Genomic DNA, 24,021 nt, shown 5'->3' on the forward strand with positions numbered 1-24,021 from the left:
CTGAGTCTATTGTTTATCCAGCAAATTGAACATGGTTAAAACAAAGCAAGAATTGCTATTTTTGGTCATCCATGAAATTTTGTATAATGTACAAAATGTAAGTTAATGCTGTTCTCTGGATTTATGCACCTGTATGACAGGTGCCAAACATATGCCCAGATATATGCATCTACGCCAAATATAATCTCTAGATGTGTTCATCTACTATGTGCCAGACACATTCCAAGGTACAGTATATGCAGCTGTATCTCCCAGATATATACAACAGTATGACTAATGATTCCACCGATGTTTGCAGTTGTATATGTAACTGTACTCTAAATATACACCAAGATTTGTATATCTGTGCAGCTTGGTGCCTACAATCCATCCTTACTGTTGTATTTGTGAGCCACCATACACACAGCCATTCTAGCTAATAACGAAAAGTGTGGAACAGTATAAAACCACAAAAAGAATCAAGAGTATTCAGGTCCACAAAAAGAATCCAGGGTGGAGAAGGACTCTCCTTTCTCTTTATAAGGCGCCTGTTTTATGTGAGTGACAGTGTCTGGCATGCTGGATTTGGAGATAGTGTGAATGTTGCTTGTCCCTCTGTATAACCCCCTGCTTCTCCAGCTTGGCACTAGCAGAGCCTTGAGCAGCTGGAAGCAGTATCCATGTGAGTTTCTAGGATAGATAGGCTCCCTTCCAGCTAGAGGGGCTATGATGTCAGCTTGTGTCAGGGGCTGGCTAGAAGGCGGGCTCTTTTCTTTGATGTTGGGTCCTGGGATGGTCAGAGTAAGGAGGACGGAGGAGCAAAGTTGTTGGCAGCGAGCCACAGCTTCACACATGTACTCCGTTCAAGTCCCAGCTGTGGCAGCTGAAGGCACTACAAGGAAGGGACAAGGACGAAGCGATGCGAGGTTGGCGGCGGCGGCACAGGCGAGATTTGTCTGAGGGGCAGAGAAGAGAAAGACAGTCCGTACAGGCTCCCGAGCACTTGTGAGGGGCACCGGCTGGGGGAGAGCGACCGAGGAGGGAGGGAGGGAAGAAAGTGGGAACGGAGGACCTTAGCCCTAGTCTACTCTCACACAAGAAAGGAACATGCTGGCTGCACACTGGCTGGCGGGGCTCCTCTGTCACCTCTGTGTCCTGCACATAGGCTCCTGGGAAAACAGGCTTCACCCCAAGCAAGGTAATACTCCAATGACAGCATGACTTCCCCGCCTGCATGCTCTGGGAATGAATGAGATTTACTGTCACCGGTGTCTGCAGAGGTGTATATGTATGACATAGAAGCTACACATATGCAATAGTAGGGTGTAGGGCAGTGGTGGCACATTATTCGCCCCACAAAACCAAGGAAGTCAAGAATGTGTTGCACTATCCAAGCCCCTGCGATTGTTCTTCTCAAGCTACTGTATTGGTGTCCTCAGGATGCTGATATGATCGAATGCTGTAACAGAGCTGGGTGCAATAAGTCACTTCTTAAATTGCCGTGTTGGCACTTTTGATGGTAGTTTGGGCACTTGGTCTCTAAAAGGTTCGCCATCACTGGTATAGTGCTTCAGAAATAGAAATTGTCAGGAGCAGGGTGACCGGCACTCCCATAGAGGCTAATAAGACAGCTGAACTGACCAGTGGTAAGTGCACTTGTACCTAGATGGCAATGTATACAAGGCATACGTTTAATAAACATGAAGCCCTGTAAGCACAGGAGCTTTCCCTGAGCATGATGTAATAGGTGGCTGAATGTAGCACAGATATCTGTGTTTAGTGGTAATGTTACTTTATGAAGGTGTTACTGGTGGTATCACGTGCGGAAGAGCCCAAACAGAGCAGTACTTAGATTCAAGAGCAGAGGAGCACTGACAGGCGACTCAATTCTGTATGATGCCAAAAGCAAAAATGCCTACCGCCTATGCATTTCAGCAGCCATGACTATCTTCACCCAGGATGGGTGAGTGTTCTCTGCCTTGCCTTTTATATCTATTGATGGTTACTACTCCTGATCCTCAGTAATCCACTCTTTGGGGCACATTTACTAAGAACAGAGCAGTCTGCACTATGTGCAGTTTGCCTGTGTAGTGTGCAGAGGGTGCCAGTTTCTGGATTTCAGGATCTGGCCCCCTCTGCACTACCCCAAAAGAGTGCACCACCTTTTATTTGGTGTACCTTTAACATAGGGCATGCAACACATTTCTGTCGGACTTTGCATGTTAAATCTGGCGCACAGTCTGACTGAGCACCGAAACGCCCCTTTCAGTGCAGGAAGAATAGTGCAGCCGTGACACACAAAAGGGTCGGTGTGACACAAATGTGGTGCAGACCATTCTTAAATACCTGTGCAAGCAGTTTTCACTAGAAAGAACGTGCAAAGTCCGACAGAAAACTGGCGCACGACCGTTAGTAAATGTGCCCTGTTGTTTTTTTACAATGGGCTCATAGTTATCTCTGGATTGTGATTGTGCTGCTGGACAATTCTGCCTTCGCTTTGCGTGATGAGTCATGTATCATCATAATAAATCCAAATAATGATGTGCTGAACAGTAGTAGGAGTAGTGGGCTTTACATTGCCAATGCAGGACTACAAATAAGTAAACTAATTTCTATGAAAGACTACATGAATCTAAACTTGCAGGATATGTTTACCCCGAGGAATAACTGAGGAATTACTATAGAAAATCTATCAAACATACATATAAATACAATCAGTAGCAGGATGTGCAACAAACCTTTCTAAGTAGATTTATTACTTATGTATGTTAATAAAGAGTGCACTACTGTTCTCTTTCAGTCCAGATAAAAATTGAATCCATAGGTTTAGTTTTGTAGTTGCCTAAAATCTTCCTACATAGTGTTTTGTGTGACTGGACGTGAATCTGGTCCCCACGGCGGGACCTCATTTTTGTGAATAAAAGTAATTCTCATAATTAAATATGACATTACTGTTTTCCTTAAATAGCCTACCACCAACATTGGATCTGGATTCATGTTTGGTATTTATAATAATAATAATAATAATAATAATAATAATAATAATCTTTACTTTTATAGTGCCATCAAATTCCATAGTGCAAATCAATTTATAGCAGTTCCTCTGTTATTCCTCTCGAAAATCTATTATACTGAGTCTTACTAAGACATAATAATGTTGCCACAAATGAAATAAACCACAGTAATTCTTCTACATAGATTTGTAGCCCTGTTTCAATTATGCAAAGCCCACTATTCATCAGGTTGGAATGACTAATCATTCCCATTGTTATCAGCAATATACATAAAGAATCTACTTAGGAAGGTCCCCCGCACATCTTGCTACTGATATTGCATTCACATGTATGTCCGATAGACTTTTCTATAGCAATTCCTCCGTTATTCCTCAGGGTAATCATATCCTGCTCACAAAGTTTTAGACTTATTAGACTTAGCCATTTTTGAAGAAAACCATAGGAATTAATTTATTTGGATTTGTATTAAGCCAACTACTCACTACTGTTCAGCAACTCTGAGGCCATTGTAAAGACTAGGAGTGGAGAACTTTCTAGTATCTGTCATAGTTACCATGACAAACCCCGGCCTGGGGTTCCTTCACTCTTAGTACTGCTCTGCTTGGGCGCCAGGCATGATACCCCCAGAAACTTCTACTTCATAAAGTCACACCTTCTAGTTTGCCTCACAGTAGTTGCTTCATTCATCTGCCTATACTATCACACTATCACACAGTTATATGCACACAACAAAGAGGCCTGGCTAGGTCCTGCTAGAATTTCTCTATAGCCTGTAGCAGGATTCTGGTGCAGGTAGCCTTCTATATAAATAGAAATGATTTGCTGTAGCACTGTTCAGTGGTGTAAATACTGCAAGATTATAGTCCATTGTAAAAGCCCCAACATCACCAATAAAGGTTAGAAATTATCTGTGGCTAAAAATCATGACTTTGATACATACCCATAAGCTTGTATGATTAATGATTGTTATAAACTGGTCTGCAGTTATGGATCAGTTTCCACATTTGGCGGCTGTCCTGTCAATGGCTGCCTCCAGCCTTTATATGAATGAAGTAAGAGGTTGCATCAGGTTGATATGATATGATATTATCCAAGTCTAATAAAATGCGGTTTCCAGTTTTATGAGATATGGCAGAATTCACTCTCTATGTTAAATAGGCTAAAATTTGTGAAAATCTAATATTGATTACAGATTCTAAAATTTGCAGCTTTTCCCTCTCAAGTAATTCCTCTTGACTTTTAATATTGCAGTTCTGCAATCCTGGGTGAAATCCTGGGCAAATCTGCAACAAAATCTGCTTGGAAAATATCTGGATTATGCTGTACACTTATGGATACATTTTGCGGAAAATGTTCAATGGGTTTCTTCTTATAAAACATCTGAATGTGAAAATGTATTTGGATGAATGGAACAGGCACTGAAATTACTACTGTATGCTTAAGGTGTTAGAATTGCTTACAATTGCAACAGTCTTGTGATACAAGCTACTATACAGACCTTCTAGCTATTTGTGGGGGGCTACCTAAAGTGTCAGTAGGACTGCTGATGTAACATGGCATCTGGTAACAGTCTTGTGTGTTGGGGCAAGTGTAAATGATCACAGATAACAGATACAGAACATGCAAATACATTTTCCAGTGACATGACTTGGGATAATAGCCAAAGCTAAAACAGCAAACCATGGGAAACTGTTCTTCTGCTAGCTTTAGTATTTCTGACTTGTGAATATGATCACAGAATGGTAGAAGTAAAGCTCTGTTCACACTTGCGTTTGGCAAGTTCTATCACCCTCATTAAATAGCAGAAAAAATAGCACAGCAGCCCCCATCTTTTTTTCTACTACAGGCGGTACCCTACTTAAGGACACCCGACTTACAGACAACCCATAGTTACAGACAGACCCTTCTGACCTCTGGTGAAGCTTTCTGAATGCTTTACATTTGTCCCAGATTGCAATAATCAGCTGTAAGGTGTCTGTAATGAAGCTTTATTGATAATCCCTGGTCCCATTACAGCAAAAAATGTTTAAACTCCAATTGTCACTGGAGCCCAAATTTTTTTTGTCTGGATCTACAATTATAAAATATACAGTTTCGACTTACGTACAAATTCAACTTAAGAACAAACCACCGGACCCTATCCTGTATTTAACCCGGGGACTGCTAGTATTAATATTGGAGACATAATGAAAGATAACCTTCTGTACATTGAAGTCAATGGGGAAGACTAGAGCTTGCCCATTGAGCCTTCTCTGAAAATGGAGAGAGTAATGGAAAGCTCCTCCGCAGGTGTGATCTGAGCCTCATGTAAACCAAATGTATATCAACATTAGTCCACCATTCAGAGATTAGAAAAGCTGGAAACTATTCAGTGCTGGCACTGAAGTTCGGCCAGCAGACGGGAAGTCCTTGCATCATATTTTGTTATAATGCAAGGACTCCCCTTCTGTAAAAGGTGTGCAGTCTATGGGAACACACTGACCAAAGGGCCCCACATGATTATGTTAAAGGAAACCTACCAGTTCATATGGTCGGTGTAAGCTGTAAATACCGAGCACCAGCTCAGGGTGAGCTGGTGCCGGAACTTACTTTCGTTAATGTTATAAACCGCTGCATCCCGGTTTAAACACTTTTTAATGTTTATAGCTGTAGCTGCCTCGGCGCTGCGCGACCGTGCGTGACGTCTCCAGCACTTCCTATGTGCGCACGGTCGTTTACAGCTATTAACATTAAAAAGTGTTTAAACCGGGATGCAGCGGTTTATAACACTAACGAAAGTAAGCACCGGCACCAGCTCACCCTGAGCTGGTGCCCGGTGCTTACAGCTTACACCGACCATTTGAACTGGTAGGTTTCCTTTAAATAAAGATGAAAATGGGTCCCGGGTACATCAAGACGCCGGAGCCTGTGGATGTATCTGGAGGCTTTCAAGGGGCGAGGAATTTGTCCTCCATTGCATTTCTCAAAGTAGCATTAATATTATTTCTGCTACATACTTCTGACCTATAGGGTAATCTTCTGGGCAACTTCTTTAAATTCACGTTGTTACATATAACTTCCCCAAACTCCCTTTTTTAAAGAAACTAAGTATTTCTTCTTCCTTCACAATGGGGGAAATGGCTTTTTCTACATTGGTCTCAACCATAGAATGCTAGATACAACTGTGCCAGGTTGTTCAGAGGCATACACTGTAATCAGTGTGTCAGATTGATGGTGGCCTTGCTCCAAAATAACCCTCTTCACTGTTGCTGCCACTGTGGTGTCTGCCAAAAACTTTGACTTTTAGGTAAATAAAACAGCATTAAAAAGTCCACGTTTTAAAGAATTAAATAACTTTTGCAAATAATGAACTTTCCACATATTGTTTAAGCATGTTAGTAATAAGAACACTGTTTTATATAGATGGCAGATGAGTTTGCTGGATTCTGACCTCCTCTGAACTTCCTGTGGATGTCTGGTCTGTGCTTGGTTTCTGTAGCTGACACCTCTGCAGATAACATAGCTGAAAAGTGGAAATGATGACTTGACCTCAGAATTGGTTTTGGATATATATATATATATATATATATATATATATATATATATATACTCGAGTATAAGCCTAGTTTTTCAGCACACAAAAATGTGCTAAAAACCCAAACTCGGGTTAAAAAAAAATATAGGTTTTACCTGGCTTTTGTCTTAAAATTAGGGGCCTCGGGTTATACTTGGGTCGGCTTATACTCGAGTATATATATATATATATATATATATATACATATATATATATATATATATAACAGATTTTTCAGGAGTTATATAATCAAAATGTCATAGTGTTGGCCAAAATTTATGAAATTCCCAAATAAACATTTGTCCAGATATATGAATGCTGGTGCTTCATGCTTTGGTGACACAATTGTGTTGAATCACAGTAATAAATGTGGCGCAAACTAGGAAAACACATCAACACACCAACTTAGACAAAAAACATATACAGACATAATAATATCTCTGGGTCATTTAGGGGAATTTATTACCTGTGCTGTAGGATATGACTGATATGTGTTTCTGACTAGCTATCGGCTTCACATGTAATACATTTGGCTCCCAGCTCTACTATATGTGCCCCCAAAAAATGTAATTAATTTTGGCGCACAGAGATAATAAACTCTGAATACTTTAGAAAGCGCAGATAATTTTGTGAGTCATAAAATACTTTTTTGGCACTAATGACATTGAGTTTTGGTATACCGTTTTCATTTATTTATAGCATTATGGGTTTTTGTATAAGACATTCATATTCCCGGAATACCCTTTTAAGCATTTAACTATTTAATGCCATCAGAAACATTCGGTTCACTCCACATTGTTAACCTTATTATGCAAACAAGTCTACAAAAAGGGAGCATGGCTGACCTAATGTCATTGTCAACTGTAGCTATTACAATATATACTGATATATTTGTATCAGGCTCTGTTCATTGTATGGCAAGCTCCAGGTTTTACCTGATCTGGTTTTAAAGGGGTTGTCAAAGGGGAGGAAGTAAAATAAAGAAGTTAATGAATAATTTCCTTTCCCTTCACCTTTTGTCTCTGTCTATGTTGCCCAGCTCCTCTGCAGAATACATTACCCAGACATCTTGTTATATCAGCAGTCTTGCCATTATTTCCTAAAGTCCATCATTTCCCTTTTTTATTGATTAGAATCTATTGATTAGAACTGATGCAAATGAAAACCACCTTCCGTTTGCATTCTTCATACCGTTATATTGGGGAAAAGATTAACATTTCTTTTCTGGCAAGTGTCCATTTGTTTATGTCTAATAGATTGTAAATAGAGATGAGCGAACACTAAAATGCTCGGGTACTCGTTATTCGAGACGAACTTTTCCCGATGCTCGAGTGCTCGTCTCGAATAACGAACCCCATTGAAGTCAATGGGAGACTCGAGCATTTTTCAAGGGGACCAAGGCTCTGCACAGGGAAGCTTGGCCAAACACCTGGGAACCTCAGAAAAGGATGGAAACACCACGGAAATGGACAGGAAACAGCAGGGGCAGCATGCATGGATGCCTCTGAGGCTGCTTAAACGCACCATTATGCCAAAATTATGGGCAACAGCATGGCCATGACAGAGTGACAGAATGAAGCTAGATAGTATCTAAAACATGCAATAATTGACCCTGACACTATAGGGGACGGCATGCAGAGGCAGCGGCAGCAGGCTAGAGAGTGTCATGGCGACATACCCTAAATGGACTCAGGCTTCAAACCAATGGGTGGCAGAGAGGAACCAAAGGAGGTGAGCAAGAAGTGCTCAAATAATATCGGTACATGATAAAAGTTTGCCAGTATATTTTGTGGATTACACAGCAGGGTGGCGACAAAGTTAACATGGAAGCCATGAAAACAACCCAAAATTCTGCCTGACACAGCTCGTTTGATAAGGGGACCATGTATGGAGGCAGTGAACTAGTAGTAGATTAAAGGTGCTGCAGTTAAAACTATGTTAGTTGGATCTTGGCATGGAGCTGGCGCTCCGCTGCCAGACGAGCTTTCGCCAATCCAAGCCCCTGTCTCTAGGCTACTCCCCAAACAGCACTTTTGTATAAGATCAAGTGTAGTAGCGTTCTTATAAGTTTAGGATATGCTGGGTGAGGGGAATGTAAACAGATGCGCAAGAAGCGCATGATGCGCATGGAGCTGGCGCTCCGCTGCCAGGCGAGCTTTCGCAAATCCAAGCCCCTGTCTCTAGGCTACTCCCCAAACAGCACTTTTGTATAAGATCAAGTGTAGTAGCGTTCTTATAAGTTTAGGATATGGCGGGTGAGGGGAATGTAAACAGATGCGCAAGAAGCGCTGAAATAATATCCCTAAATGGTAAAAGTTTGCAAGTATATTTTGTGGATTACACAGCAGGGTGGCGACAAAGTTAACAACTTTGATGTGGAATGCCCTGTAATAGCTCTTGGGCGGTGTGCCTTTTATCGCCTAGGCTCAGCAGTTTCAGCACCGCCTGCTGTCGCTTAGCGACGGCACTGCTGCTGTGCCTAGAGCTACCGACTGATGGCGCCATGCCCACGGATGGTAATTCGGAGGAGGAGGAGGTGGAGGAGGGGTGGGAGGAGGTATAGTAGGCCTTTGAGACCTGGACCGAGGTAGGCCCCGCAATTCTCTGCGTCGGCAGTATATGACCAGCCCCAGGGTCAGACTCGGTCCCAGCCTGCACCAAGTTAAGTGTAGTAGCGTTCTTATAAGTTTGGGATATGGCGGGTTAGGGGAATGTAAACAGATGCGCAAGAAGCGCTGAAATAATATCCCTAAATGGTAAAAGTTTGCCAGTATATTTTGTGGATAACACAGCAGGGTGGCGACAAAGTTAACAACTTTGATGTGGAATCCATGAAAACAACCCAAATTTCTGCCTGACACACCTCGTTTGATAAAGGGACGATGTATGGAGGCAGCTATATGGACGACTTTTGGAGGTAGCAATGGAGACAACGTGTGGAGGCTGCTATGGAGACAATTTAATTTGGATAGTGCCTGTATGTGGCAGTCCCAAACATTTTTCAAACCAGAGGAGCAGGTAGGTGGCCCTCCAGTAAAATGGAATAGATTGAGTGCCTGTATGTGGCAGTCCCAAAAATTCTTCAAACCAGAGGAGCAGGTAGGTGGCCCTCCAGTAAAATGGAATAGATTGAGTGCCTGTATGTGGCAGTCCCAAAAATTGTTCAAACCAGAGGAGCAGGTAGGTGGCCCTCCAGTAAAATGGAATAGATTGAGTGCCTGTATGTGGCAGTCCCAAAAATTCTTCAAACCAGAGGAGCAGGTAGGTGGCCCTCCAGTAAAATGGAATAGATTGAGTGCCTGTATGTGGCAGTCCCAAAAATTCTTCAAACCAGAGGAGCAGGTAGGTGGCCCTCCAGTAAAATGGAATAGATTGAGTGCCTGTATGTGGCAGTCCCAAAAATTGTTCAAACCAGAGGACCGGGTAGGTGGCCCTCCAGAAAAATGGAATAGATTGAGTGCCTGTATGTGGCACTCACAAAAATTGTTTCAAACAGAGGACCGGGTAGGTGGCCCTCCAGAAAAATTAAATGCATGAAGTATAGCAAGAGCCAGTGGGCCCTGTCAAAAAATAGCCATTTTCCTCTGCTTTACTGTACAAAGAGGAGGAGAAGGAGGAAAATGAGGAGGAGGAGGAGGAGTGGATCAATTATTCAGGTTGAGCTTCCTTCACCTGGTGGAGATTGGAAATTCTGAGAAATCCAGCCTTTATTCATTTTAATAAGCGTCAGCCTGTCAGCGCTGTCAGTCGACAGGCGTGTACGCTTATCGGTGATGATGCCACCAGCTGCACTGAAAACCCGCTCGGACAAGACGCTAGCGGCAGGGCAGGCAAGAACCTCCAAGGCGTACAGCGCCAGTTCGTGCCACATGTCCAGCTTTGAAACCCAGTAGTTGTAGGGAGCTGTGTGATCATTTAGGACGATGGTATGGTCAGCTACGTACTCCCTCACCATCTTTCTGTAAAGATCAGCCCTACTCTGCCGAGACTGGGGACAGGTGACAGTGTCTTGCTGGGGTGACATAAAGCTGGCAAAAGCCTTGTAAAGCGTACCCTTGCCAGTGCTGGACAAGCTGCCTGCTCGCCTACTCTCCCTCGCTACTTGTCCCGCAGAACTACGCACTCTGCCGCTAGCGCTGTCAGAAGGGAAATACTGTTTCAGCTTGTGCACCAGGGCCTGCTGGTATTCATGCATTCTCACACTCCTTTCCTCTGCAGGGATGAGAGTGGCAAGATTTTGCTTGTACCGTGGGTCCAGGAGAGTGAACACCCAGTAATCGGTGCTGGAATAAATTCTTTGAACGCGAGGGTCACGGGATAGGCAGCCTAGCATGAAATCTGCCATATGCGCCAGAGTACCAACGCGTAAGAATTCACTCCCCTCACTGGCCTGACTGTCCATTTCCTCCTCCTCCAACTCCTCCAACTCCTCTTCTTCTGCCCATACACGCTGAACAGTGAAGGACTCAACAATGGTCCCCTCTTGTGTCTCGCCAACATTCTCCTCCTCTTCCTCCTCATCCTCCTCCACCTCCACCTCCTCCGATATGCGCTGAGAAACAGACCTCAGGGTGCTTTGGCTATCAACAAGGGAATATTCTTCCCCCGTCTCTTGTGACGAGCGCAAAGCTTCCGACTTCATGCTGACCAGAGAGTTTTTCAACAGGCCAAGCAGCGGGATGGTGAGGCTGATGATGGCGGCATCGCCACTGACCATCTGTGTTGACTCCTCAAAGTTACTCAGCACCTGACAGATATCAGACATCCACGTCCACTCCTCATTGTAGACTTGAGGAAGCTGACTGACCTGACTACCAGTTCTGGTGGAAGTTGACATCTGGCAGTCTACAATCGCTCTGCGCTGCTGGTAAACTCTGGATAACATGGTCAGTGTTGAATTCCACCTCGTGGGCACGTCGCACAACAGTCGGTGAGCGGGCAGTTGGAGGCGGCGCTGCGCTGCCCTGAGAGTGGCAGCATCTGGGCTGGACTTCCTGAAATGCGCACAGATGCGGCGCACCTTCGTGAGCAAATCAGACAGATTGGGGTATGTCTTGAGGAAACGCTGCACTATCAGATTTAACACATGGGCCAGGCATGGCACATGTGTCAGTCTGCCGAGTTGCAGAGCCGCCACCAGGTTACGGCCGTTGTCACACACAACCATTCCCGGCTTGAGGTTCAGCGGTGCCAGCCACAGATCAGTCTGCGCCGTGATGCCCTGTAATAGCTCTTGGGCGGTGTGCCTTTTGTCGCCTAGGCTCAGCAGTTTGAGCACCGCCTGCTGTCGCTTAGCGACGGCACTGCTGCTGTGCCTAGAGCTACCGACTGATGGCGCCGTGCCCACGGATGGTAGTTCGGAGGAGGAGGTGGAGGAGGGGTGGGAGGAGGAGGAGGCATAGTAGGCCTGAAACACCTGGACCGAGGTAGGCCCCGCAATCCTCGGCGTCGGCAGTATATGAGCAGCCCCAGGGTCAGTCTCGGTCCCAGCCTCCACCAAGTTAACCCAATGTGCCGTCAGCGATATATAGTGGCCCTGCCCGGCAGCACTCGTCCACGTGTCCGTGGTCAGGTGGACCTTGTCAGAAACGGCGTTGGTCAGGGCACGGATGATGTTGTCTGACACGTGCTGGTGCAGGGCTGGGACGGCACATCGGGAAAAGTAGTGGCGGCTGGGGACCGAATACCGAGGGGCGGCCGCCGCCATGAGGTTGCGAAAGGCCTCGGTCTCTACTAGCCTATAGGGCAGCATCTCCAGGCTAAGCAATCTGGAGATGTGCACATTAAGGGCTTGGGCGTGCGGGTGGGTTGCACTATATTTGCGTTTCCGCTCCAGCGTCTGGGGTATGGAGAGCTGAACGCTGGTGGATGCTGTGGAGGATCGTGGAGGCGACGATGGGGTTTTTGGGCCAGGGTCCTGGGCAGGGGGCTGACTAGCAGCTGACACAGGGGAAGGAGCAGTGGTGTGCACGGCCGGAGGTGAACGGGCTTGTTGCCACTGAGTGGGGTGTTTAGCATTCATATGCCTGCGCATACTGGTGGTAGTTAAGCTAGTAGTGGTGGAACCCCTGCTGAGCCTGGTTTGGCAAATGTTGCACACCACAGTCCGTCGGTCATCCGGTGTTTCCTTAAAGAACCTCCACACTTCTGAAGATCTAGCCCTCGCCGCAAGAGCCCTCACCACGGGAGCTTCACTAGTTGACAGTGGCGCTGATGCACCAGCTCTGGCCCTGCCTCTCCGTCTGGCCCCACCACTGCCTCTTCCAACCTGTTCAGGTCGAGGACTCTCCTCCGTCTCAGAAGCACTGTGTTCACCCGGCCTCTCAACCCAGCTTGGGTCTGTCACCTCATCATCCTCCGATCCCTCAGTCTGCTCCCCCCTCGGACTTCCTGCCCTGACAACAACTTCCCCACTGTCTGACAACCGTGTCTCCTCATCGTCGGACACCTCTTTACACACTTCCACTACGTCAAGAAGGTCATCATCACCCACAGACTGTGACTGGTGGAAAACCTGGGCATCGGAAAATTGCTCAGCAGCAACCGGACAAGTGGTTTGTGACTGTGGGAAGGGTCCAGAAAACAGTTCCTCAGAGTATGCCGGTTCAAATGGCAAATTTTCCTGGGAGGGGGCAGACTGGGGGGGAGGAGGCTGAGGTGCAGGAGCTGGAGGAGTGGGGATTTCGGTGACATGGGTGGACTGCGTGGAAGACTGACTGGTGGTGGACAAATTGCTCGAAGCATTGTCAGCAATCCACGACATCACCTGTTCGCACTGTTCTGGCCTCAACAGTGCTCTACCACGAGTCCCAGTAACTTCAGACATGAACCTAGGGAGTGTAGCTCTGCGGCGTTCCCCTGCTCCCTCATCAGCAGGTGGTGTCTCACCCCGCCCAGGACCACGGCCTCTGACCCCTGCAGTAGTTGGACGCCCACGTCCCCGCCCTCGTCCTCTACCCCTAGCCCTGGGGTTAAACATTTTTAAAATGAGAGTTATAACTTTTTTTTTTTTTTTACTTTTTTTTGTTTTTTTTTGTGTTTTTTTGTGTTTTTTGTTTTTTTTTGTGTTTTTTGTTTTTTTTTGAGTTTTTAGAACCAAACAATCCTATCCTATTGCTATGGCTATTTTCTAGCCAAGTATCAAAGGAAGCACACTACTATGCCAGATGAGATGACACTGAGTTAGTGCCTAATAGAAATCCAACCCCTACTGAATTTTCCCACTTCAGCCTTTGCTATGGATATGTGCGCCACTAAGCGCAGAACACAGCGGTCGCAAGTCTCACTACAAATTGCTCAGAATTGGCAAGTACATGCACTGCAGAAACTAAAGCCACCAGCAGATCAACCAGAAATCAAATATATAGAACGCTACTGTAGGCTTCAAGAAGCTGTTTGTATTCTCCTATGGCTATTTTCTAGCCAAGTATCAAAGGAAGCACACTACTATGCCAGATGAGATGACACTGAGTTAGTGCCTAATAGAAATCCAACCCCTACTGAATTTTCCCACTTCAGCCTTTGCTATGGATATGTGCGCCACTAAGCGCAGAACACAGCGGTCGCAAGTCTCACTACAAATTGCTCAGAATTGGCAAGTACATGCACTGCAGAAACTAAAGCCACCAGCAGATCAACCAGAAATCAAATATATAGAACGCTACTGTAGGCTTCAAGAAGCTGTTTGTATTCTCCTATGGCTATTTTCTAGCCAAGTATCAAAGGAAGCACACTACTATGCCAGATGAGATGACACTGAGTTATTGCCTAATAGAAATCCAACCCCTACTGAATTTTGCCACTTCAGCCTTTGCTATGGATATGTGCGCCACTAAGCGCAGAACACAGCGGTCGCAAGTCTCACTACAAATTGCTCAGAATTGGCAAGTACATGCACTGCAGAAACTAAAGCCACCAGCAGATCAACCAGAAATCAAATATATAGAACGCTACTGTAGGCTTCAAGAAGCTGTTTGTATTCTCCTATGGCTATTTTCTAGCCAAGTATCAAAGGAAGCACACTACTATGCCAGATGAGATGACACTGAGTTAGTGCCTAATAGAAATCCAACCCCTACTGAATTTTCCCACTTCAGCCTTTGCTATGGATATGTGCGCCACTAAGCGCAGAACACAGCGGTCGCAAGTCTCACTACAAATTGCTCAGAATTGGCAAGTACATGCACTGCAGAAACTAAAGCCACCAGCAGATCAACCAGAAATCAAATATATAGAACGCTACTGTAGGCTTCAAGAAGCTGTTTGTATTCTCCTATGGCTATTTTCTAGCCAAGTATCAAAGGAAGCACACTACTATGCCAGATGAGATGACACTGAGTTATTGCCTAATAGAAATCCAACCCCTACTGAATTTTGCCACTTCAGCCTTTGCTATGGATATGTGCGCCACTAAGCGCAGAACACAGCGGTCGCAAGTCTCACTACAAATTGCTCAGAATTGGCAAGTACATGCACTGCAGAAACTAAAGCCACCAGCAGATCAACCAGAAATCAAATATATAGAACGCTACTGTAGGCTTCAAGAAGCTGTTTGTATTCTCCTATGGCTATTTTCTAGCCAAGTATCAAAGGAAGCACACTACTATGCCAGATGAGATGACACTGAGTTAGTGCCTAATAGAAATCCAACCCCTACTGAATTTTCCCACTTCAGCCTTTGCTATGGATATGTGCGCCACTAAGCGCAGAACACAGCGGTCGCAAGTCTCACTACAAATTGCTCAGAATTGGCAAGTACATGCACTGCAGAAACTAAAGCCACCAGCAGATCAACCAGAAATCAAATATATAGAACGCTACTGTAGGCTTCAAGAAGCTGTTTGTATTCTCCTATGGCTATTTTCTAGCCAAGTATCAAAGGAAGCACACTACTATGCCAGATGAGATGACACTGAGTTATTGCCTAATAGAAATCCAACCCCTACTGAATTTTCCCACTTCGGTCTTTGCTATGGATATGTGTGCCACTAAGAGCTAAACACAACGGTAGCAAGTCCCCCTGCTAATTCCTCACAAAATGGTAAAAGATGCAAATTAAAATAAAAAAAGTAGAACGTTATTGTAGCCCTAAGAAGGGCTGTTGGGTTCTTTGAGAATCACTCCTGCCTAACAGTAAGCTAATAGAACACCCTAACGCTTTCCCTGACCAGCAGCAGCTCTCTCCCTAGCGGCATCCAGAGACAGAATGATCCGAGCAGCGCGGCCAGCGGCTAGTCTATCCCAGGGTCACCTGATCTGGCCAGCCAACCACTGCTATCGACGTGTAAGGGTACCACGTCATGCTGGGTGGAGTGCAGAGTCTCCTGGCTTGTGATTGGCTCTGTTTCTGGCCGCCAAAAAGCAAAACGGCGGGAGCTGCCATTTTCTCGAGCGGGCGAAGTATTCGTCCGAGTAACGAGCAGTTTCGAGTACCCTAATGCTCGACCGAGCATCAAGCTCGGACGAGCATGTTCGCTCATCTCTAATTGTAAACCTATGTGTCCGTCACATGACCAGTTCATATTCTTATCTACAGCCATGCTGTATTTGTTATGTATTTGTTGTATATATACACAAACAAAATTATACTACATTATTTCTAATTCTTTATTTTTCAGCAAGTTTTGTGAAAACGCTTTCATCGTATGAGATTGTCATACCATCTCGAGTAAACAGTTTTGGACAAGTGTTCCCTCCCAACCAACATTTCAGAAGAAAGAAAAGGAGTCTAGAGCCTCAAACTTTACAACCTGTTTTGAACAGGACATATTATCAGATTGCTGCCTATGGCCAGCTCTTCCATTTTAATCTTACCAATGATGCAAGCTTTATTGCGGATTCTTACAATGTTATCCATATTGGAAACCAAAGCCATGCCCAGCTTGACTTCTCAGATCTCAAACATTGCTTCCACATTGGGCACGTCAACGGCTTGGAGGCACATCCTGCTATCTTAAGTCTCTGTGGTGGCATGGTAAGTTTTATCAAAATGTGTATGCTTGTTTTTTACATTCATTTGGCAGAAAAAGATTCTTGATAAAGACTGAATTTTTGTCCACTTATATAATTAAACTTTTTCACTGTTTTTAATGGATGAAAATATTTTGTTTGCATCTGAATTAGCATTTTAACAGTAATTGATGAATTTTGGTTGTAATGTAATCTTAGATAGTTGTCGGCTAAATACTTATCATATAGTTATTTGTCCCAAACTTCTTCTTGCGATTCGAACCAGAATAAAACAGGGGGTTGCTACTGTTTTTTTTTTTTTTTTTGATTAAAACTTTAGTACATTTAAGGATACATTTTAGTATGATTTAAGGATACAACAAAGTAACTTGTGAAAGTAACTTGTGAAAGTAATGCCATTTGAAGAATTTAGCTAGGAATATCCCATTACCTTTTCTCACTTGTCTTTTTACCATATTGCAAGTTGGTGCAATGTTTTCTGCATGGTGTATAAGAAAAGATGATTTGTCAGACCAGGCCCTCTTTTTACATTAATTCATTATGTGGGTTTGACTTATGTGATCATAGCTTTTGTAGTAGACAGGGTTTATCTTGAGACTGGTCTTTGCCTAGGCAATCCTTATAGATAGTAAGCTGCAATGTTCTGTGTTTCCAGACACCTATCATCTTAGTTTTTATTAACTTTTTTAGCAATTGGGGCTCTAAGTGTTCTTCTGTCAGCTCTGACCATACAGAACAGCTTTTACATACCACTTGTGGTTTTATATATCAAGTGGTATGAATGATGGGGATTCCCCCACTCACATGTACTCTTTCCTCAGCCAAGCAAGCATACTTTCTGAACAGGGACAGATGAGAAAGCTGCTGCTAGTCTCCTGTTATACCCTCTAACAAAAGGACAAGTGAGATCAAATGTCAAGACCTAAACACTTGTCAAGCAGAAATCCTTTTTACAAATTAATGTGAATGGTAAATATATTACTTATCTTCCATTGCAAGCTAGGTTTATTAGCAAAAACGTTAAATGGTTTGCAAAGAACTCATGAAGTATAGTGCAAAAGCTTGCCATAACTTATATAACAAGATATCAATTGAATTCAGCATAGCATTCCACTTGTTACCACGCTAGGTTCATAAGGGTTGTGCTCTTATGAGGGATTTTTTTCTGGAGTTTGAATAATGGAGTGCTTTTTTCTTTGCTCAAAATGTGTAAATGCTGATAATAATCTATATTTATATGGCGCCATCAAATTCTGCAGCGCTTTATCAATCATATGGGACATATACAAGTATAATATTACATTATAGAGTACAAATAGTCATATGGAACAATAGGGGTGAGGGCCCTGCTTGCAAGAGCGTACAGTCTATGAGGATATTAAAACTATGCAGTAGTCACTGTGTAGGGATAGGGGGACTAGAGAACTCTTGAGAATTATAAATATTGTGTCATCTGCCTAAGCAGATGGATTATTTCATAACATGGTATCATGAAAAATTTGAAACTTTCATGGAAATTTGTCTAAATTAAAAACTTGATTTAAATTAAAGGTCATTTTCTGACTATTTCTATTTCTGAATGTTTCTACAGTACATGCAAAAATCTCAACCAAAATGTCCTAAAGGTTTGTAAGGGTTATAAAAGACAAAATAAATATGTGAATATTTTGGGGAGGACACTTGTAAACGAAACACACTAACATGCTGGCGTTTTCCCCTTTTGACAGGATCTGCTCTTCGTCTAGCTTCCTATGCCCTTATTTTTAAGAAAAAGAGGTTTTAAAATTCTGCAAATGAAGCTGAGGTGGTTCCAGGCTCCATTAACACCATTTGCATAATTTTAAAAAGCCTCTATTTTTGTAAAAAACAGTGCATAAGAAGCTAGACGAAGAGCACACACCAGTATATAACTGTGCATGATTTACAGTCCTTGATCCTGGTGGTACTTATCCTTAAAGGGGTATTCCCACAAAGACAAGTTTCTTAAATGTAATCGGGATAACAAAAAAAACCATCCTCTAATTTACAGTTACTGACAAAAATACATTTCACAGATATAATTCAAACCTGTCTCTATCAGTCTTGTTGTACACATTTTCAGTTGCCCCTAGATCCGAAACTGTAACTTCTGACTTAGGGGTCCGGAAAGACATCTTTTCTGAGGCTTCTTATCGGCACTTATCTCTGGGCTTTTTGCACTTTAGCCCCTCCCCTTGCATTCCAGGATGGAGATCTCACTGATTCACACTTGCTGACTTCCTGCCAGCAAGCTACAAGCTACAGTTTTTTATCCAGCAAGAGCTGGAGAGTGTCATTGTGTCTAATATCCATCTCATGGCTCTCATCGCCTCTCATCTCTGATCTGTGTCATCTCTCTTTCTATGTGTCAGATATTAGCGTTCAGAAGATAAATGAAAGTGTATATAAACCTTGTACCCCGATAATCTAATCGCATTGTAAGCTCACAGAACTAGATGGATCATAATTTGTCCCATCCACACCCTGGAATTTTACACTGACCATCACCGAGTTATAAGAATTAAAATAGCAATAAACTGAGTAAAATTATAAAGTTAAGAGTTACAAATTATCTTTATTGTGTTAACGCCACTAGGGGATTGAAATTTGAGAATTTTCTTTTATGGGAAAACCCCTTCAAACTTAATTTTTTGGCTTTCGGAACAAGCCACGCGATACTGTTTACATATGCATAAAATATATCTACCATTGGGCGGAATGAGTGTTGATTTAACTCTAGTGTTGATAGGGAAGGGAATTGTTCACCCCAGGGTGATCTTTATATATAGTTTATATAATATGTTTACTTTGTATTTAATATCCACAACAGGGGTATTCTGACATAACATTTACTTTTACTTCACATAGATTGGCACTTTTAAAGCTCATGATGGGGAATATTTTTTAGAACCATTGATGAAATATGATGGCAAGGAGCATAAAGATGGGCACAGCAAACCACATCTTCTCTACAAAAATGAGCAAAAAACTGGAAAATCAAATAGAAAAGCAAATCCAAACTGTAATATATCAGGTAAGATCTCATTGGAGGAGTACAATCGAATGGTTAACGCTAATGCTATTGTAAAAATATACGCATAATAGTCATCTATGTGTTACTTTAATTAAAACTTGTATATGGTACACAAATATAACAGTAAGAAGTTTTGATCCCCACCACATTTTTGAACATCACACTTCCTGCTGCAGCCAATCTGTACTTAAAAGGGTATTCTCATCTGGGCATTCACTTCCAGATTCATTAATCTGCTATATATAAACATTTCTTCAATTAAATGTTATTACTTTAGAAACAAAAAGTTTTTGTATATGAAATATCCAGGAGTTACTGCAGGTCCCACAGCCGTCCTGTGGTAATGAACACTGAATCCAGGTGGTCAGGCAGGACTTAATAGCGCATGTCTGGCCAACGCTGCCAAAATGTGAGGTGGTCGTATCCGAGGAAGCTCATTTCTAAGGGACAACATGGCTACATTTATGAGAAATTATCTTCACACAGGAACTTTTTTTTAAAATAACATTCAATTGAAGAAATGTTTACATATGGCAAATGAATGAAATGAAATGTAAATGCCGAGATGGGAATACCCCTTTAAATGTTAAATGTAGTTAAAAGCAACTCGCAAAGCCAAGATACTTTCTATGTAGAAACTGGGCATAACAGAAAAGGTTATGGCTTGAAAATAAGTATTTTACATTAAATGCTCTAAAATTTTAGCTTTAACAAACAAAAGTAGTATAAATTAGTGGAAAATGTTGTGGATTTAAGTGTAATTTTATGTGAAATGTGGCATACAGGTTTACACAAACTAGGACAGCCATTATTGTAAAGTTTTAGATAAGCAGCCTAAGGGTCAGGTTTATCATGCAACCTTTGCAAGTGATACATTTTGTGTATTTTCAATAAGTTTATTAAGAGTTTACAATTGTTTTTAACCCCTTTAGGATGCAGCCTTTTTTCATTCATTTTTCCCTCTATACCTTAAAAATCTATAACTAAATTTTTCCATGTACAGAGCTCTATGAGGGCTTATTTTCCGCATAACAAATTGAACTTCTTAGAGATGGTAATTATTATTCCATGCTTTGTACTGGGAAGCATGAAAAAGAATTCCAAATGCAGTGAAATCAGTGAAAAAACGCATTTGTGCCATTTCTACAGCTCAGTTTTTACAGCTTTCACTGTACGCTCCAAAAAACACCCCTACTTAATTCTTTGGTTCAGTACAATAATGGGAATACTAAATTTATGCAGGTTTTATTGTGTTTTTAATAATTTTTTTAAAATTCAAAACTTATGTACATCTTCTGACGCTAGTAACTTTTTAAAACGTCAATACAGAATGACAGTATATGTGGATTTTCCACAACATCTTTTACAATCTTGCAAAGACCCAAGGCTGTCATGGCGATGGATCGGTTCTCTCCAATGATGTCAACCATAGGGATACATGGAACCTGCCGTTAACACCAGAGGCCTTAGTGTATGCTATATTCTTTTCCATATAAATCTGGCAGAGAACAAATTGTACCATGCTACATCCATTATATGTCATTTAACTTTAAAAGAAATCTACCATTTGATATCATGCATTATGAACCAAACATACCTTGAGAATGCTGTAGCTACACTGATACAGAAACAAGTCTTGTTTAACCGGTTAAGGACCTGGACCTTTTTTGTTTTTTATTTCCATTTTTTACTCCCCACCTTCAAAAATCTATAACTTTTTTATTTTTACACGTAAAGAGCTCTGTGAAGGCGTGTTTTCTGTGTAACAAATTGCACTTCATAGTGGTGGTATTGAATATTCCATGCCGTGTACTGGAAAGCAAGAAAATTCCAAATGCAGTGGAAAAGGTGAAAAAACACATTTGCACCGTTTTCTTGTGGGCTTGTATTTTAAGGCTTTCATTGTACGCCCCAAATGACATGTCTACTTTATTCTTTGGGTCGGTACGATTTGTGGGGTACCAAATTTGTATAGGTTTTAGAATGTTTTCATACATTGAATGACCTTTTGATCACTTTTTATTGACTGAATGACCTTTTGACTTTTTATTGATTTTTTTAATATTTTTCAAATTGGCAAAAAAGTGCCATTTTCGACTTTAGGCACTAATTTCCATTACGGGGTTAAATGCAGTGAATAAACGTTATTATATTTTGTTAGATCAGGTATTTTTGGACGCAGCGATACCTAATGTGTTTATGATTTTTATTGTTTATTTATATTTATATCAGTTCTAGGGAAAGTGGGGTGATTTGAATTTTTAGGATTTTATTATAACTTTTTAAAAACTTTTGTTATTTTTATTTTTACTATTTTTCAGACTCCCTAGGGTACTTTAACCCTAGGTTTTCTGATCATTCCTATCATAATACAATATGGCAGTATATAAGGGTTTTCCTTCTGATTCATTACATAAAAGAGTTCAAATGAAACAGCCTCGGGTCTTTTGAAGATCCGAGGCTGTTATGGTGGAAGATCGCCTCTCCCCGATATATATGCAGCTCAGCTCAGCTTTTCCATAGCTGTTTATTAAAGTTGAACTCTGATTTACATGGGCAACAAGAACAGTTCTGCTCTCAGACACTACTGATAAATCTCCCCCTTGAGAGGTCTAAGTTTATATGCTATCTTTGTTCTCCGTCTATTGTACACAGACAACAGCAGCCATAGTAGTAGATGCTGCAACAACCCCATTACTATTCCACCTAGAGCTACATCATGCACTTCACCTCACCTCACTTCAAAAAATAAAACAGTAGTTTAGTGTGTGAACATGAGGAATAAACATGGTTTATGAAAATGATGTGACTTGTAATCTGTATTTACTCTTCCCTTTGCAGCCTTCATTTGTAACATACAGTTGTCTGCAGGAGAGTAAGGGCACATTCACATGGCCGTCTGCGGGGACGTACATGCGGCCGCATGTACGTCCCCATAGACGGCAATAGCGGCGCGGCGCAGATGCGGTGCCACACATGTGTGGCACCGATCCGGCCTGCACACCGCAAAAAGATAGAGCATGCTCTATCTTTTGGCGTGTGTGCGGCCGTGCGCCGCTATTCTCTATGGAGGGAGGAGGGGCTGCCTCCTCCTCATCTCCAGCACACGGCGGTATGCCCGCACGGCGGGCATACCGCTGTGTGAATGTACCCTAACTAGGAGAGACTGGGCCTCATAGCAGACATCTTAATGCAACCCCTCTCCCTTAACACATGATATCCATCATATCCATCCATTATCATACCTAAAGTTGTTAGAATAGGTGGATGATGGCATCATCTACACCAATGCCTGGCCCATAAGAAAACCGTAGGGCGTCCATATATAAGCTCACTAGAGGGCGTAGAACCAACATCTCAAAGGTCTTCATCAAATGGGATGCCACTAGTCTGTAGCTGTTGAGGTCTGATGGGTGAAGTGTTTTTGGAACTGGTACCACACAAGATGTTTTCCATAGTTGTAGTACCCTTCCCAACTTCAGCCTCATGTTGAACATATGTGCAATGATACCACAAAGTTGATCACCACAGGTCTTGAGTATTCTTGCACTGATACCATCTGGACCTGCAGCTAGTAGTAGGGCCCTACACCTGTCTCTACTGTGCTGGAGTATTACTCCTGCCCAGGAGTACAGAAGGCAGCAGGGAAAAGCTGATGATTGTGCAGTGCACCATCACTACCAGCGGCATCCTTCTGTGCTTGAAAGATTCTGGAGGCTGCCACTTCTACTACTGGACCAGAAATACTTTCTAGTCTGTTTTTTGGAAATATATAATAAGGAGGGAGCCCTGATGTACAGCATGTCTTTGGTTTGATAGTGTGTCAGGTGCCCAGGCCCCCTGAACCAGTGAGCCCCGTAGCGGCTACTAAGGCTGCTCCCTAATGGTTATGTCCCTGGTTGTCTACGTTCTGCTGGGTGGAAATGCACCAGGGTCTAAGTGCAATATGGGAGCAGCTGGATTTCCAGGGACCGGAGTGGCTGGTTGTATTTGCAGCCTTATGCCAGGAAATGTCACGGTGGCTTGGTCCACAAGTACTGGCTTTCATCTAAGCCCATCAGGGAGATGCAGGAAGAGGATAAGGCTACATTATAGTTAAGTACCCTGAGGCACTCTCCATGTGTGTGTAGAAACAGATCCCCGGGCAGATGGTGAAGCGGAAGTCTGTGGTATTTGCTGCAGGCCAGGAATCACACTTAACAGTGGGAATCTTTGGGAATCACATTTTCTTTAATGGCACACAGTCCACAACACCAGCAAGTAACAGGCTGCAAATGGTCCTTCCTGCAGGCACACACACAAGTCGGTGGATTGGTTGCTGTAGTGAAAGTTGCCCCTATTTCTTGGGAAGCAACCTAGATGCAGAGATGCAGCCACATTCAAATTTCATGAGAGAGACTGACTTAGTCCTTTCTCCTGACAGGAGCTCAGAGATAAAGATAAAGAAAGACCCA

At 42.8% G+C, this 24,021-nt stretch overlaps 1 protein-coding gene across 1 annotated transcript in view; it reads left to right on the top strand.

Moving 5' to 3' along the window:
• Positions 1-790: 790 nt before the first annotated feature.
• ADAMTS20 (ADAM metallopeptidase with thrombospondin type 1 motif 20) overlaps positions 791-24,021 on the top strand; it is a 146,607-nt gene continuing 123,376 nt past the window's right edge. The window contains exons 1-3 of the mRNA XM_072146861.1: positions 791-1,177; positions 16,164-16,519; positions 19,402-19,567. Coding sequence (XP_072002962.1) covers positions 1,087-1,177; positions 16,164-16,519; positions 19,402-19,567 — 613 coding nt within the window. The 5' untranslated portion in view covers positions 791-1,086. The remainder of the gene's footprint in view (positions 1,178-16,163; positions 16,520-19,401; positions 19,568-24,021) is intronic.

Source organism: Engystomops pustulosus, chromosome 4, assembly GCF_040894005.1.
Source record: "Engystomops pustulosus chromosome 4, aEngPut4.maternal, whole genome shotgun sequence".
Lineage (NCBI taxonomy): Eukaryota > Metazoa > Chordata > Amphibia > Anura > Leptodactylidae > Engystomops > Engystomops pustulosus.